At 44.2% G+C, this 18,388-nt stretch overlaps 1 protein-coding gene across 1 annotated transcript in view; it reads right to left on the minus strand.

Annotated features, from left to right (window-relative positions):
- The window catches only part of LOC120844648 (cytochrome P450 3A41), a 52,993-nt gene that overhangs the window by 11,684 nt on the left and 22,921 nt on the right, over positions 1–18,388 (minus strand). The window contains exons 7-12 of the mRNA XM_040216518.3: positions 17,162–17,307; positions 14,601–14,716; positions 14,089–14,185; positions 9,367–9,524; positions 4,429–4,517; positions 3,519–3,656 (exon numbers count right to left, since the gene is read on the minus strand). Coding sequence (XP_040072452.1) covers positions 3,519–3,656; positions 4,429–4,517; positions 9,367–9,524; positions 14,089–14,185; positions 14,601–14,716; positions 17,162–17,307 — 744 coding nt within the window. The remainder of the gene's footprint in view (positions 1–3,518; positions 3,657–4,428; positions 4,518–9,366; positions 9,525–14,088; positions 14,186–14,600; positions 14,717–17,161; positions 17,308–18,388) is intronic.

Genomic DNA, 18,388 nt, shown 5'->3' on the forward strand with positions numbered 1-18,388 from the left:
CAACCGCAACTCCACGTGGTGAATGATGTTGATTGGGGCGAAGCTCTGGTGGTGCTTGTCTGTGTAGACGGTGAGCCGCAGCATGCCGAGCCTTTCGTTCGTTTTCATCCATGTCAGAAAGAGAATGTGTGGTATGGAACGTGGTTATATACGCATCTGAGCATTTGACCGCAGTGTGACATGGATGAAAACGAACGAAAGGCTCGGCATGCTGCGGCTCACCGTCTACGCAGACAAGCACCACCAGAGCTTCGCCCCAATCAACATCATTCACCACGTGGAGTTGCGGTTGTTTTTTTTAAGTGCTTTGTGCAATGACTGAACGCGAGACAAAGAAGCGCGCTGTGCGGCTTCAGCGTGCAGACATTGCCTTCTGTGCCTTTAGCTCACTTATCTTCACCAACTTTCTTTAGAGACAGATTTTTCACGTTCCGGGGTTTCTCTCGAAAGGAAGCCCACCAAGAGAAATCTAGGTAATCAGTACTTCGAAACAGCAGTCTTTGAGTTAAAAAGGAATTTTTGTAGTAGCATATGTTTTGAACAAGAACAGGAATGCTGATGGACTTGCGGCGGTCCTTATGTTTCAGTTTACGAAGCTCCATATCTGTATCGACGTATGGACTGGCTGGCAGGGACCAAATATAGTTTTTCCATGTCCGCTGCTTTCAGGAGCGAGTGCTTCAGCTCACAAAGTACCTCCCGTTGCGCAAAAACGTGGTTTCGTTTAACAGCGAACGGCATGGCTGGTACCCAGCACGTTAGCGTCGGAGCGTCCGCACACGCTTGCATCTATCGTTGAAAAAATTGTAAAAAAAGACGCGAGACGAGATTCACAAGACGTCGAGAGCGCGAAAGAACAGACGGTGGGAAAAACCATGCAAGACCGGATAGACGATTGATGCAGGGTATTTTGTGTCAGGCGGCCACTTGCGCCACCTAGATCACGCAGGCTCAATTACGGTACTCAGCTTAGTTTCGGTTTTGAAAGGCGACCAAAACTGGTCCTTTGGCGCAGGCTGGGCGCAGATTACCCATATTTTGGCAAAATGTAGCAGGATGTAGCAGGGTTAGCCCCTTGGCACAGTTTGGCGAAATTGGCACAGCAATCACATCACTGGAATATTTATCAATCACATCACTGGAATATTTATGTTTTAAATATTTAGTAAAAAAAAAAAAAACGGGATGGGCGATCTCACGGGGTAAGGCTCCCTTACAGGGTTCTACGGTACCTTAATTACTTGAACTGAGCAATAAAACACCCACATTTCTTTAAGAGAAGGAGCAGTTGTTATAGGACAGCAAGAGACAGCGTTCTAAGGAAATAACCTTTAAACCCACGAAGAAATGAAACTGCACTAGCCTGGCCAGAAGACGCAATGTTACGAAGTGTCCGCTAGTGCAATGAGAAAAATGGTGCATGAAGGTAATTCCTTTAATGTACCTATTAGGTTATTGTCTCAAATAGATAATAAAAATTAGTTTGTTAAACTTTAAATAGTGAGAACTCTTGCAGGGGATGTAGTCACTGAATGAAGGAATTTTAAAGACAGTCAGAACAACAGGACAACTGCATCAATATCCCACTTGGCAGTCGGAAAGAGAAGAGAATTGCCGTATTTACTCGAGTAACCGATGTGCTCTATAAGAACAAGGTCTGCACGTCCATTTTCCAAGAAGCACAAGGATAGCCAAAGTAGTACTGCAATCATCCAAAGGAGCCCAGCGACTTATGGGACAAAGATAACTTCCTCAAGCAAAAATGCTATGTGCATCGATCACATTTTCTTGGAAAATCGTTTTCTTACCATCATTATTTGCTGCAACCCTACATAGAATGCAATAGTTGGCTGTTTGTGTACTCAATGGGAAAGTAAAAGCGCAGACCTTGCGCATAAACAGTGCGCCTATAATGTGAGTTAATACGGTAGCCACCCAGGAGCCTTATACCTCGTATCACCTTTGCCCAATCATATCTCGAGCTTCTTTTTGAGAAACTTGACATTGTGTTAGTAGACATTGTCTAACTACGCTACATCGAAAAGTTAGTGCTATATGGTTATAGCACCGACAATGTTTATATCTAACGTGCTGGCTGCCATCTTCGGAGGGCCTGTTCAGCAATTACCATATTCCTGCACGCATTAACCGCCCCTGCATGTAACGCACACCCCCAACTTGCTACTCTCAGAAAAAATAAAAGAATTCTCTGCATTCAGTGCAATTCACTTATAACAATAATGAGAAAACCCGAAATTTCAATCGTTACAACTGATTATCGTTAAATCTGGACTAGAAACTGATTATTTACAGTCTAGAAACTCTAGGAACTGATTGTTATAAGCGGTACATCGTTACATGTGGTATCGTTATAAATGGGTAGCACTGCATTACCCACACTAGCCACTCAAAGTGATGTCGGGATCTCGCTAGAAACCATCCCTTTATTTTGAATGCACTCATCGCAAGTACCTTGAATGTTGCAAATACTAGCGTCGTCAGCCATGCAGCACTTTTTGAAACTGTTCTGTACCATCTCGTACATAAAAGTTGCTGTAACGCCGGACCTCCATAGATACCGCGTGACCCTTCTTTTCTTGATGAACTTCAGAGGGCGCTTTTTCAAGCTCGGGAAGGGGGGGTACGCACCAGTCTTCGGATAGCGGAACGATCTTCGGTCGCAGCTTGCAGTTTGCAGCTTCTAATTCTTTCTCCAATCTCACACGCACGACTAGTCAACGCCGTAGCGATCGTAGTTCCCGCCTGACGCTCGGTTTGTAATCTCTTCGGCAGTGCATTTGACGACGGCGCGAAGCTGCGGTCGTCGTTCGGAGCCCACATAAACAAAGCAAAGATGGCTACCCACAAAACAAGAAAGCGAAGGTGGGGAGAAGAATGTCCCTAGGAGAGACTCGAGAAGAGAGACTCTGGGGAATCTATCCCCACGACTTCGCGTGCATTGCCCTGAAACCGCACTGTCCACTGAAATTCGTGTAAAATCCACACCCCTACTTTCATAAATTTTTATGCAAGTTATACGCAAGAAAATACAGTATTTAAAGGTTGGATCAGTAAAAGAAATACACCGAACTAATGCCCTACTTCCAACTGGTTCGCAGGTATTACAGCAGCCATGCCTTCAAGCACAATAAGGACAGCCCAAAGACCCAAATTGATTTTAGTTTCTAAGCATTAAGAATTATTTTGAGAACTTAAGATTTGTTTCTTTTAATAACCCGTGTCTTGCAAATAAACACGTAGCTGGACAGACAGTGACTTGGCTATCTTAATTGCACAAGCAAGCCATCGACAAAATTTTTCTCCTGGCTCAAACAATGTCGACCGAATTTAGGCTCAAATATCTCCCAAAATAGGCAAAATGTTCTCGTTTTGAACGAAAAGCTAGTAATAGAAAAGCATCAAATTTCTAGTTGCTTTCTAGCTTTAACTGAGGTGAAAGTGTAAATGGTACTACTAGAGCATGCACAACTAATACACAAGGGGCACGTGAAATTTACCGTTCGGGTTGAAATTTCTCGGGATCAGGAAAGAACTCCGGGTCATAATGAACTCCAGCGATGGGCACATCGATGTTCATTCCAGGTTTGAAGCGCACTCCTGCCACAGTGGTTTCATTTGTGCACATCCTCATGGTCCTGGAAATAAAAAATTAAGCAATGAAGAAAGCCCCATTTTTGTCATGTGCGTCGGGTCTTTGCTCCTCCAATGCATAAACCAAAAGGCCTAGACTTAAAAAAAAAATGCTTGGGTTGACACACTTAGGCTGTTGTCCAAGAAACTCCAAGACAAGGCAAAGGGGATACCAAAACTTAAAGGACACAGCTACTCTTCATCAGATACAATGTGGCTTAATCGGCGCATTGGCTTTTATGCCGCCCCAGCCCCAATGCCGCTGGGCCAGTCCATAATGATGCACCCTGTACACTGCGCGACACAATTAGCAGAAACGTGACGCCGGCACTTTTCTGCATTTCACTCAAAGAGGCCATCGACGAGCCCCAAACTGTATAGCTTATGTTGCTGCCACACAAAGTATCTTTTATGGCAGCCATTCAATTTTAAAAGGAAAATAAGAAATGCCGGCAATCGCCTGCTCACGCCAATGGTGTTGCCCCGTGCATCTTACATCGCCATAGCACGAGCATTTCAGAATGGCTTTTTTTTTTGTCCTAAATACCTGACCAAGAGATGCTTCATAGATGGCTGTGTGTGTTATAAGCTTTCCCGAGTTTAAATCGGGGGCAGGAAGAAATGAACACCATCGTTCTCAGCGTGCGTGTGCAGGCAGCTCGAGATGCCAGACACTTCTTGTCTTTATTCTCGCACCACGGATGCATGGCGCCGCTAGCATCATCATCACAGTGTGCAGAAGAGCATGACTAGCAAATAGACAAGTACTATACTCACACAGAATCTGGAGAGTACAGGCGCATGGTTTCTTTGATGCAGGCTTCCAGGTACGGCATATCCTGCAGCGACTCGTACGTGACCCCACGCTGAATTGAAAGTGCATGTTAGATTGAAGAAGGGTTTCTTACAGATTTCTTTGCGACACAACGTCTTGCACATGTCAACAATGCATTGCCTAAGCAATGGGTTCTCAATCTTTTACATCACAAGGATTCCCTATCTTACTTGCATGGCAGCCAAAGAATTCCTCATGGTAACGACTTTGATGCGGTAAAGCAGTGCAGAAGCCTACAGGCCTTGTAAGGATAAAAGCAACATGCTGAGCAATGTTTGCCACATAGTAGCTATACATCAATGGATGGCTCAATATCTTCTAAAATAGTGCTTAGACTGGGAGAACACTTCACTTCAGTGCAGAGACGCTAAAGAAAATTTAGGAGCTCGGGGAGAAGCCCCGGGCTCATGGGAACACGGTTCGAGAATCTGTGGTCTAAGCTATAATAAACCTCGTGCCATCAATATGTTATAAAAAAAAGGGATAAAACAAGCAATGAAATAGATCCAACAAATTGTTTCAATGGGCCACACTATTTAGACAACTCTCTAACCACCTTACTGGCTGGCAATACAATCTGTGGAAGTGCCTTGGCTCAAATTAGAATTAACCAAGTATAACCAGCATCCAAAAATCTGTTATACCATAAAAAGTTAGAATATTACAACAAATAGGAATGCAATGCTTGCACCTCAATACCTACAAAAAAAGACACTGATGTCTTACAAAAGCTTTAAGAAAAAAATACCGTATTTATTCGAATCTAGGCCGATAGTTTTTCCAAAAAAATTAAATCCGAAACTCGGGGGTCGGCCTAGATACGAGGATCCGGCTCCGCCATGACCGCGGGACGCCATCTTGTCTACATCGCTTCGGGAAGATACGCTGTGTACCACGGAACGCACGGAACGTTCGTCTCTACTTGACGCTATGGCATCGACCAGTCGATGCCACTACTCAGCGGCTTTTAAGAGGAAAGTTGTCTTGGCTGCTGAACACTCGTACAACCTGCAGGCCCAGCGTGACTTCGGCGTGGACAAAAAAAAATGTGCGTCGCTGAAGAAAGCAGCGTGGTCAGCTCTTTGCATGTGCGGCAACAAGAATGGCATTCTCAGGACCGCGGAAGGGAAGGCACCACGAGCTGGATCGCGGCCGCATGGGACGACATCCCGGCGGAACTGGTAGTAAAGTCGTTCCGAAAGTGTTGCATCTCGAATGCCCTGGATGGTACGGATGACCACGCGTTGTGGGAAGTGGACAGCGACAAAGATACCAGTGAGGACGACGAATGATCAGGAAAAATGCGGACATTAACCGTGAGCATACCGTCGGATTCGTGACCGAAATAGTGCTGTACATTGCAGATAAGTTCCGTTCTGTATTTAATTTATGGTGTTTTTCCTATACTTTTTGGTCAGCCCAGAATCGAGAATTTTTTTTTTTTTATTTCGGCCCTGCTGTTTTTGCGGGGTCGGCCTACAATCGATGCCGGCTTAGAATCGAGTAAATACGGTAACATTTTAAATAAAGCGATGACACACCTTGGATAAATGTTTGGTTGTCAAGGTATGTCCTACTACAATAAAATACTGAGCAAGCACCCATGAAAAAGCCAGAAGCAATCATAAAAAATGGAGATGGGCGCTTGTTAGGTCTGAGAGCACGAGAACTGAAGAGCCACATGGTACGATAGGCCCTGGTTTGATCTGGAGGAATAATATAGGAGCATTATAGGGGTCTGGCAGAACCTTTCATTTTCAAGCTGCACCAGTCTCGTCAAGCCTGCTTTGCGCTGGCACTCTCGCGTCAGGGCTTGCCGCTTTGCACCAACAGATGTGCGTGCGTGAAGCTTTACCACTTGCACTGCCTTCTTGGAGAATCAGCTGATGCGGAGGAGCACCAAGGTTTGCTCGGTGGGCTCAGAAGTTCCCTAAGATGGGCGCTTCCTAAACCTTCTGCTCATATTTGAAATGTTTCGAAAAGTAGGGGCCGAGCGCTTATTTGCGACATGGACTTATGCTCAGTGTTCACTGATGGAAGCGGCATTTTACTTTTTGTAGCAGGCACTGTAGCAGGCAAAATATTGGATTGGAGCAGCCACTGGTGCTTTTGGAGCAGATGCCAACCTCTGTTAGCAACGAATATGAATACTTGAAAGAATAAAACATTAAGGACGGAAACAGGACTTCTTTCATTGAGCAACAACATAAGATCCTTTCCTTCTTCGAGAACGTTGAAACCGTTGGGGGGGGGGCGGTTTCTATATTTTGTGCCATTCTATGTTGTTACTTAATGAAAGAAGTCCTGTTTCCATCCCCATCCTCTATGTTTTATTCTCTCAAGTATTTGTATCTATTCACCAACATGCTTGTTCTCAATTATAATCTGTTAGCATATCACTTGCAAATGAAAAAGTGACTGCATTTCTAAATGAGTTATTTATGATGGTGAGTGAGGGTTCCTCTTTGATACTGGAGCATATTACTTATCACTAGGGGTGTGCGAATACCGAATAGTAGTTTTCGAATCGAATACCCAATCGAATTAAGAAAAAAAAGCCAAATATCGAATCGAATATTGAAGACTGTAAACGACTAAATTTTCGCGAGGAACTAATTTTTGCGAATTTCGCGAATCGCCTACGATTTGCGAAAAATATGTCCCGCAACCAATTCGGGTAATATGTGAACGCTACGGAAGCTACACTCAATTCGCGAAAATTAGAACCCGCGAATAATTTCAAATTTTCTGCTTTCGCCCGATTCGCGAAAATTGAGCCCGCGAAAATTAAGTCGTTCACAGTAGTGATTTTATTTGTAGGAATTTTTCAAAGTGTGCTGTGAATGAGATTATTATATGTGCAGAGTATGCGCCTGGTGCAGAAAATGCATCTCGTACGGAACAAAAGCTAAAACGTATAAAAGTTCTGGAGAAAAAAAACACCAGCTGCTGTTGGACGTCACTAAAGATCCAATTTTATGGCGCAAACATAATCTATCTACCCTAAACGTCACAAAAAACCCAAAGCTACAGCCACGCATGCCTTTTTTTCTCGTTAAAAGCACAGTCTAACACCACCGCAACTTTTTTTTTTCTATATTTGCATATCTCAGAAAAGGGGCATTTTGCGATATTTGGTCTCCATTATAAGGAGGAAAAAGGGCACCCGGGATTTTATTTCACATAAATAAACAGATAGGTGTTAAATCTGAGTAAACAGGCTTAAACCATATAATTTAAAGTAAGAAAAAAAAACATGTGGTTAGGTGGCGCAAGTCACCGTCCAACTGCCGAAACAAATTCATTTTTCCGTCTATCTACCCGTTTTAAACAGCCTAGATTTGAAAGAGGGAGCAAGCGAAACTGAAACCACGGAGAAGGCTCCAACGCAGATTGGTCGTAACTGCACATGTGTTGTGTTGTCGCATGAAAAAAAGGCTAGCAAACGGAAGAGCGACGACACCTGCCCTGCCTGCCCGATCACGATCGACGCTTTCGTCTTTTGTCTTTTCGTCACCTTCTCGCTGTTCGTAATTCAAACGCGGCTATCGAACGGTTGGAAATCCTCTCAAACCTAGGCACACTATTTTTCCGTTCCGAATCCAAAATTTGCAGCTTGCGGTTCCAAAAAAAAAGCGACGCCGATAACTCGGCTGATTTTATCGGCGTGGTTAATGTGGCTTTCTTTCTGTGATCGTGCAGTCGCCGATTTCTGTGAGCATGGCAAGTGTGTTTTACATCGGCACTTCGATTTGAAACGAGGGGCTTTACTCGTCAAAAGAATTAGGCATGGCGCAGAATCCCGGCTTCCCAACAATTCCTCTCTGGAAGCGGCGCAAACGGGATGTTTCGGTTGCGATTCAAGGGTAGATTGTGTCACAATCGTGAGTAAATCTGCGTGCTATAAAGTTCTTGGCGTTCGTTACTTTTCTTTTTTCTAACCTGCGCGTCGATTTTTGTGGAATGGTGGGACCAAGAGGTGTTTCTCGCATGGTCCGTTTAACATCACAGCGCTTACATCGGGAGAAGAAACAGCTTTTTTGTCAGCTCCGTACCGACCGCGCGTCCTTGGCCGAACATATTGAATATTCGAGTGACTGAATACTAGGAATTCGATACGCGAATCTAATTATTCGGGAACTTTCTATTCGATTCGAATTTGTATATTTGAGTATTCGCACACCCCTACTTATTATTTTTTTTGATAAGAACACAGTCTTCCTTTTAGAAATAAGGCTCTGGTCAGAGTAGGTTTCATTCGCAATGGGTAGTAAAAAATGGTTGAAAAGTGAATTATAGATCAACACTTCATTTAATCAGCCCTCTTTCCCCTCCCCACTTTACAACCACCAATTTATTTAGCCTGTAAATATAATTTCTGTAAGATGCCAGCAAGAACCTGAATATCCACTAATAGTATATACCGTATTTACTCGAGTAATAGCCGCACTATTTATGAACAAGACCTTTGCGTCTAGTTCCCACAAAGTACACATACAGCCAATCATCGCGTTGCGCATAAATAACATAGCAAATAACTAGATCAAGAACACGAGTATCCATACAAATGCCACCTTCACAGATGGCATTTTCGCGCGAAGGCGTTATCTCTGTCCTGTAAACTGCTGGAATCAAGCTATCAATCCCGGTAATTGGCAATCTGCGTGCTCCGCAGAAAAGCGAACCCTCAGGTTTTCTTCATAAACAGTGCGGCTATTACTCGAGTAAATACGGTATATATATATATATAGATACAAATTCCATCCCAACTGCCTCATAATCAAACAGATAAATACAAGTGGTAAGCCGCACAAAAATGTGAAGGGATTGAGAGAGCAGTTTCTCATAGGAGAAACTGCCGAGCGTTGGTTACAGAGTACCTTCTCCACAGCTGCGTCGATCTCTGCCAGAACCCTCTCTTGGCACTGTGGGTTGAGAGCCAGGAAGTAGGTCGCATACGTCATCGATGACATCACAGTGTCGGTGCCAGCAACGAAGAACAAGAGCGCCTGTGCCGTGATCTCGTCGAGGGTCATAGCTGCGTTTAAACGGGAAACACTAGGTTGAACGAACCAAGTCGAGACAGGGCACTAGGGAAGCTGAAGCGGTTTTGTATTTGAGAAAACACGCTTAAATAGTCTTCATTTGATCTTCTGGATCTCGAATACTGAAATTATTTTTTAAATTGGTGCAAGGAGGCTGCAGAAAATCATTTTCAAAGTACCACCGAAGGTCATCCTACCCGAAGCATTACAACAATGAAAAAAGTTTTCGGAGTCTCTTCTCTTGCGCATCTTCAGCACCTATCAAAGCTATGCACTCGCCCTCTTGCTTGTTTCAAAAAAGTTCAAAAAGACCTCACGACTGGTGTCAGTGCGTGGGAATATACAGTATAGACCACTTACAACGTAACCGCTTATAGTACAGGACCGGGTATAACATGGCTTTTTTAAACCACCGGTTCGCCTCCCATAAAACTCCATGTAATTACATACCGCTTAAAATGCAGGTGCGCGAAGGGAAATACCGGTTATAGTGCGGCTTCTGGAACAGCCCGTCGGCCGCGCCGACCGACCAGCGCAGCGAGCACGCTTCCCTGTGCGACACTATTTTTTATTTTTTTTGTAGGTAATGGCGCTAGCCGCAAGCGGCACTCGCAAGGCAAGGAGGTTGCTTGAAGAAGCGGGGAGAAGCGAAGAAAGAGGCTTCAGCTGCCATAGCGACGAAAGGACGCACGCACGTGTCGTTCACGTGCGTGCGTCCCTCCGCTGCGTTGGAAACAACCGCAACGACAGACCAATCGCAGGTCGAGGAGAAGTGTTCGCGCGCGTTGCATGCCGGTCGCGGGCCGGCTTCTCCTATCCGCAAACATGGCGTCGGTTGTGATCGTCGATGTGGACGGCGTGGTGGAAGCTCATCGTTCCGCGTAAAAGCGCTATCCTTGACTGTGAATTTTCGTCGTGTGTCGTTATGATAACCCAGCACGTACTAAAAGGAAAGATCAACCTACTCGTGCGGCGATGTCGTGGCGGCACTCTCAAGACGGCACAAACGCCCGTGTCGTCGTGTTTGTTTACTTCGACTACTCTGGTGCTTTCTAAGCATTTGTGTTTTCGAACATTGCCCGGATTTCTTATTTGGAGCATTTCATGCCTGTGCTCAAGTTGAAGGGATTACTGGCGCGTACCGTATGAAGGATGTGAATTTTCGCGCGTTTTCATCATTGGAGAAAAATGATTAGGGTTAGCAATTCTGAACGCTCGCAACGTCCGTCCGCAACCCGCGACGCCATTATAAGGCTGCGCCAGGCAAAAGTCTCTCATTTCTTTCGAAATGTGTGACACACTTGAGAGAGAAGTGTACTAGTCTGGTGAAATAAAGACTTTCCTCAAACTAAGCTTTACTTTTCATCTAACATAAAAAAACTTTATTTACAAAGGTAAGTTGTCTCATGGCGTATATTTTGGCCTGAAAAATTGATGTTTTGGTTATAGCGCGGTACCGCTTATAGTGTGGATTTTCGCGACTCCTGCGACATACGTTATATGCGGTCTACACTGTACCTGGCAAACTTGCAATTGAACGTGTGGCCCTTGAGCGACAGATGCTTGGCGGCCGAAAGATCCTCTTATGACGTCACGACCGGTCAGAGGTTTTTCGTGTTTTCTCGCGTTTAGAGACATCTTCGGGGAACACGAACGTGATATTTAGATTCACGGGGTAAAACTATGCTAGAATCAACCTTTATCTCATTCTTTTAAAGAAATGTTTCAGCTTCCCTTTTATAGGAAAGTTCAATTTAAAGAATTAACTTCTGGACATGCATAACTGGTTTTCTTTGTTGTTGCCACAGGATACACCCATCTGAGCGCTTTTAAACCTTTCACATTTTTTGTCTCCATTTTAGAGCCCTTTTAATTAAACAACCTTGCCTGTACTCTTAGTTCCAAACAACAGGTCATCAGTAGTGATGTAGTAGCAAAAAATGCAAATGAAACTACTCCCAAGACCGGTTATAACAAAGTCAACGGAAATCTGAAATCACTTCGCTATACCGTATTTACTCGCAGAATGAACACACTTTTTTTTTCCAAAAAATCGATGCAAAGTTGGGGGGAGCGTTCATTTCGCGAAGTAAAATTTTTGCGTCCGTATTTACTCGCATAATGAACGGACCTTTTATCCTGAAAAATCGAAGTAACTTCTTATCTCTTTGCGCATGGAGCCCGCAAAGAGATAAGAATTGCGTTTGACGTATTGTACCTTTTTTCTACGGCACTGCGCTTTCATAAAAATTTCTATGTGTTCTCAAAGGCAACTACAACCGTTTACACAAGGTTTTAAAAGTCTTCTTCGACAAATGACGGCGAAAGAGTAGAAAACGATCCTTCAGCATGCTGCCGCCATGCCTCTGCAACGCTCCAAAAGGTAGACCTCAGGAGGGCGCAAGGTGACCGGGTACATATCGGTACGTTGTCGCTAGCGCCCCAGTCAACTTTCCAAAGGAGGGGGGGCCAGTCAGGATGGTGATGACCGATGATGGTGTTCGCCCGATGGAAGTCCCCAGGGAAGTCGAATAAGAAAAAAAAAATAAGACTAAAAGTTGTTCGATCCCATTGGACACATTACGACGTTGGTTGGTTTACAATGGCCAGTGTAGCCACATTTGTTTAACAACAAAAATGACAACAAGTCAACAGTAATTTACATTACAAAACTCCCAAAATTAAAACCCATACTTTAGTCCCCCAGTGTCAAGATCCGAATCTTCCTGATCACAAAAGCCAAATCCCCGAGAATCCTCTCGGCGGCCCTTTTCTAGACTCGTAAGGGCCTCCTTTCCCTCCAGAGACGAACCAATTACTTCAAATTTCACCACTCCCACGTGAGGGGGGGTCACGTTGAGGGGTGGGGTCACGTTGACGGGGGTCACGTTGACAGCTCACTGTCAACGTGACCCCCCTCCGGAACCTCAACAGTCAAACTTAAATTCTTTGTAGAGTCACTACATGCTTTCTTCGCCGTCTGGCTGGCGCCACCAAGTTACTTACAAGTGACTTGCTCGTTTTTTAGACCGTACTCTGTACGGCTGTGTCATGGTGCATTTTTATTTTTATATATATATTTTTTATCATTGTTTTATTTTTATTGGTGATGCATCACATGGGCTGAATTCTTTCTTCTCTTTTGTTTGTGACACCGCAAATATATATTGCGATTTTGCATTCAATAAACTCGGTTGTAAGTCAGCGCTATGTCTGTGTCACTTCTTTGTCTGGTCCTCGTCTTTCCGCGTTGTTTTAGAGCGCAGCTCTTAAGCGCCCGTTTCCGGCTTGAGTGGCGTCGGCGTAATTGCACAGTGCATTATGGGTAAATTTCCCCGCTAAATCTAGTGGAAAAATTCCCCGCCAAGTCTAGCGGAAAAATTTCCCCACTAAATCTAGCAGAAAAATTTCTCTGCTAAATCTAGCGAGAAATATTCCCCGCTAAGTCTAGCGGAAACAATTCCCCACTAAGTCTAGCGGAAAAACTTCCCCGCTAAATCTAGCGGAAAAATTTCCCCCCTGAACCTAGCGGAGAAAATTCCCAGCTAAATCTAGCGGAAAAATTTCCCCGCTAAATCTAGCGGAAAAAATTCCCCGCTAAATCTAGCGGAAAATTTTTTCTGGGGGGTCACGTGTCACGTGACCTGGAGGTCACGTGCCCTCTTTTCCCCATTCCGAGAACAGGTGACCCTCAGTACCCTTCCCTCCTCCTCCTCCAGAGCTGCGCTCTAATTCGGTATTACAGGGAGTTGTAAACGGCTTTCATTTTTAATTCCGAATTAAGTTATTGCGTCGATTAAAAGCGAAGTTTCTACACTAAGCGGCAAAATAGGCCAGACACAAGCACACCCGCTTAAAAGCCACAAGTGCGGACAGAAGCCCAAGACAGGGGTGTTCCACACCCCCACACTGAAACCCAGTCCGTTTGTTAACGACCGGAGTCCGACTCTTCCCCACCGAGCCCCGTGGCTGCTCGAAGCCCCCCCCGCGCCTGAGGGCAGAAGACGCCCAAATATGCAGACACAAACATAGGCAGATAAAAAAACAATGCCAACGCAACTGTAGAAAGATAGACTTTTCTAAAACAAATCTTACATATTTCTAACAAAATCCTCCGTTACTTAACAGCCCTGAACGCCCCTATCAAAATGCCATGACGGCTCCTCCAAAGGCAATGCGGAAAAGCCGTTTCCCAGATAAGGAGCGGGGAGCAGACGACGACACAGAGGCTGCCGCCGGCGGCCTTTGCAAGGCACGTCTCCCGCCCGTTCTGGGTGGCTGCTCGGCCGCGGCAGCAAAGTGCAGCGGTCTGTAACTCGGTAAACTTTCCAAATTTGATTATTCTTTAAATTATCAGAAACTTCCTTTCGCTATACACGCGGGAGCCATTCATTTTCCTTTGCTAAAAACAGACACAAATACATTGAGAAAGTGGAAATGGAAATGGGAAATCGTGATCGCTTCGCTCTAGCCGCTATTTTGCTATAAACCGTCGCGACAACAGCTCCCGCATTTAGTGATCTCTGCTTCGGAGATCTGGTGATCACCTCTACTCACCTCCCTTTCCTAGAATGTCACCCTTGGCACCGCTCTCCTTTCTGTCGCCCTCTCCGCAATCGGTATCCAGAAGCATCTGCAGTATGTCATCATCTTTCTAGATGTGACGTGAATGAGATTAGCACAAAATGTTAGCAAAAAGCACTCCCATCAAGACAAAGTCAAAGCAATTTGGTGAACATAAATATGACTCCCGTTTTCAAAAAAAAAGTGGCATCGAGGATTTATTTGTAAAATTAGGACAGAATTTATACAAGCACTAAATTACCCCAATATGTTCAGTGACAAATGGTAACGAAATATAGTATCTTTTGCCACACCACGGTCAACCCCCAGCTGAGAGATACTTTTATTTTATTCTGCAAGCCCAATGATTGTTTCTTTATACAGCATTCCACGTCTTCATCTTCCTCTAGTCCTTCAATCATTTGTACATGCAAGACTATGACACTTTGTAGGGTCGTGGCAGACTTTTTACGGCGGCTCAGGTGGACGTTGCAAAGAATGCTTACAGATTGCTTCTTCTGTTTCTCTTCAATCATGAGCGACACAAACTTTCTCAAAGCCTCAGTACTTTCTTTCGGAGGATAGCCCGGAAGAAGGAGCTTGTAGACACTGGGCATTGTGACTGTGAAACAAGCAAAACCCTTACAATGTGGCTATAAAAGGGGTCAAAACCAGTTTACCAGAAGTAACAAAATTATAACAGCTCGACGACAATGGTTGAAATCAATTATACTTTGTTCGTCGTCCTATTGTCACGGATAAAAACATAAGACTCAAGTAGAAACTAAAATTGAGCATTTAATGAGGTGAACTTATGCCTGCAAGTAAAACAGAAGTGCCGCATTTACTCACACAATAAACGCACTCGCACAATGAACGCACATCCCACAACAGTCATCAATATTTGGACTTCTTTTTTTGCATGCATTAAAGCGAACACAGCTTTAATTTTTGGCTCTGTAAGTCCCAAACTGTATCTAACTCAACTCAGCCAGCCACCTAGCCAATCTTTTTGGTGCCAAGCGGCCAAGCCAAGCATGGCAGTACACACGCACGTAATGGCTGCAAGTTGGGAGCTGCGGAAGAGACAAACAGTGAAACCGAGCGGCGCGCACATCTAACAAACCTGGTGTCGGGAATTGCCCAGCCCCTTGATGGGATGCATTGATGTAAACAAATGTTTCGTCGTCTGTGGTCCTCTTTCGGACAGTGAAAGTGTTTAGGCCTAGGAAAGCTTGAGTTGCTCTCGGTGCTAAGTAAGCTTCATAAAATGAGGCCAGCCTCGGGTGGCCTACGACAGTGGAATTGTGTACCCTGCAGTTTCAGATCGGCACCTAAAATGATATTTGCGCAAAGTGTGTAAATGCAATAAATCTTAGCCCTCGTAACAAACGCACCTTTTAAATGTGCGTCAATGTTTTGGGAAAAAAGTGTGTTCATTATGCGAGTAAATACGATGCATCCTGTGGCAGCAATGAAAGGGCAATTAAATTGATGTAGCCAGTCTACAGATATCGTCTAGAACGTTCAGGACAGAAACCTGCAATATGTTCCCAGATTCTTCCAGAGCATTCTAAAAGAGTAGCAAAAAATAAAATGGAGAACTAGGCAGGTGGGATTTGAACCTTGTGTCTTCCCGTGGGAGCCACGCACGACGCCATCTTCGCTATGCAGGCGGAATTACACACTCTCTAAGGAGCATGCGGCCCACTATATAACGAAGAACGGAACATGAAATAAAATCAGCCGTCGAAAAGACATAAAAAATAAATGTTATCCCCTCCTGCCACGCGTGTAGCAAAGATGGCTTTGTGCATGGCCGCCATATGTAAACCAACCTCTGTCTGTTTGAGACAAAGCAAAAGGATAGCTTCTACCTCGATGTCATGATTGCACAGTTAGACGTTGTTTCGTTTCAGAAGAACTGCTCTAAGACGGATCATGAGAAGGGCATATCAGAAACAAGGTCTCTCGATCTAATAAAGGTGGGTAAATGTTACCGCCATGAAGAGCAAAGGTTCTCAAAAAACGGGAAAGGCTCACTTAACCAAATACCTTATATCCTGATCTTGCCAAAATGCGACTGAGCAAGAACAACGTCTAGATCAGCCCCCTCCTTGCAAAGCGACGAGCCTTCCACGATTTAAAAAAATCCGGCGGACAATTTTTGCTACTTTTTAGTAAATGCCGACAATGCAAAATGCAAGTTTATATCTATTTTTACACATAGCAGGAGGTATGAAGATGGCTCAATCAAAGATATGACATCATTTGCTTCAGGTTTCCTTAACAAATATCCCTAGGAAAAAAGCATTTTTCCAGGAACCGTTTTCCTTTATTTACAGGCATTCAGCAGAGAATTGTGAAATATCTTCCACAGCTTTCTTCTTTATTTTAGAGCGCAGCTTTTACGCGCCTGTTTCCTGCTTGAGCACCGTCGCCGTAACCGCGGGTTGCACTATGGGACAATTCCCATAATGATGTCACACGGGACGTCACAAGGCACCTAAATTTAGCAGAAAAATTTCCCCGCTAAATTTAGTGGAAAAATTTCCCAGCTAAGTTTAGCGGAAAAATTTCCCCACTAAATTTAGCCGAAAAAATTCCCCACTTAATTTAGCGGAAAAATATCTCAGCTAAATTTAGCTGAAAAATTTCCCCACTAAATATAGCGGAAATAATTCCCCGCTAAATTTAGCGCAAAAATGTTCCCGCTAAATTTAGCGGGGCATTAGTTCCGCCATATATAGCGGGAAATTTGGCAAAAATTTCCCGCTAAATGGGAGGGGAGCAGGAGAGGAGGAGGGGAGGGTACAAAGGGGGAGGAGAGGCATGCCCTCCCCTCCGTACCCTCCCCTCCTCCTTCTTAAGAGCTGTGCTCCAATTTTGCATTACAGAAAATTGTAAACATATTTCATTTTTTTTCTTCACTCGAACAAACAGAGGATTCCTCTCAACCACCACCAAAAAAAAAAAAAAAGATGGCCAAAACTTATTTTAGAATGTCATGAAATTTCACAGAGACGGATGAAAGACGGATGAAAGAAAGGTAGTGCAGGCAACTTACACAACATGACCAGCTGCCAGCTTGCCACGCTGCTGAAGAGCTTCTCACAACAATGCAGCAAAGGATGGTCGAGGTCCCCGAAACTGTCCAAGTCTATGCCATACATCAGCGCAGCGGTGCTGTCCATGGCACAGTTCTCGAATACCCTGGGATCGTAAAGATGCACAAAACAGAAAGACTTAAGGTGACAAAACAGAAAGCGCCGTCCTGTCACGTGTATTTCTTTACCCTTGTCCAAGTTTTCTGCCGCTGTTCCTCAAGATGTTCAGAAAGACTTTAACAAAGGCAGCAACGAGGAAAGCAAAGCCTAAAAAGATGCTCTTGAATTTAGGCTGTGTTGGGTGTCCCTTCCAAGCCAATGTAAGAAGGACAGTAGTGAACCTGGCTAGTATCACTTCATGGCATGTGACATCAATACCTCAGGTAGGCCTAAAATTTTGATCTGTTGCCGTATATCGCAAAGATAGGAATATGCACGGCAGAGGTGTCTTTGTGTTGGTTTCAAGCGCCCTTCAAAGCTCAAAAATCGATGTTACTTGCCCACATCGTTAGTCTGTCTGGTATAAAATTTCTCTCTCTTCTGGGGAAACTCTTGCTGTTGGATCTTACTACCGGCCACCAAAATCAAACCACGAGTCATTGCTGTCTTTGTCTGATACAGAATCATTGATTTCGAGCCATTATCTTGTACTGGGTGGACTTCAATTTGCCTGATGTTACATGGCACGATGGCCAAATGTCTTGCTCTAATGCATCAACACTACATGACGTTCGCTAATTTTGTTTCAAGATTTGGGCTGTCCCAATGTCACTGCATCAACTTGAACAGATTCGAGGCAAGCAAGCACACTAGACCTACTTTTTTGTGATTGGCAAACAGTTATATCTTCCCTTACACGCTTACCGGGAATGGTTGACCACAACATTGTCACTGCGAACGTAATGTGTGAGAGAGTAATGGTGGCATGGTTATGCCCATGAAGGGCCTCCTGTATAACCAGGGTAATTACTAGTAATGGGCCAAACTTTTGCCAAATCAAAAATTCGGCGCCCAATCTAGCAATTTGGCAAAGCCGAATTTTTGCCTAACTTTTTTGAAGATTTGGCAAAAATACATTGTCACCAGACCTAAAAGGTTACATTTCATCTCTCTGGGCAAAAAAAGATTTTAGGTTATTTTATAATGCATACTGACACAGTCACTACTTGGTAAGATGATAATCTACA

The sequence above is a fragment of the Ixodes scapularis genome, unplaced genomic scaffold (assembly GCF_016920785.2).
Source record: "Ixodes scapularis isolate PalLabHiFi unplaced genomic scaffold, ASM1692078v2 PGA_scaffold1__304_contigs__length_218370807, whole genome shotgun sequence".
Taxonomy (NCBI): Eukaryota; Metazoa; Arthropoda; class Arachnida; order Ixodida; family Ixodidae; genus Ixodes; species Ixodes scapularis.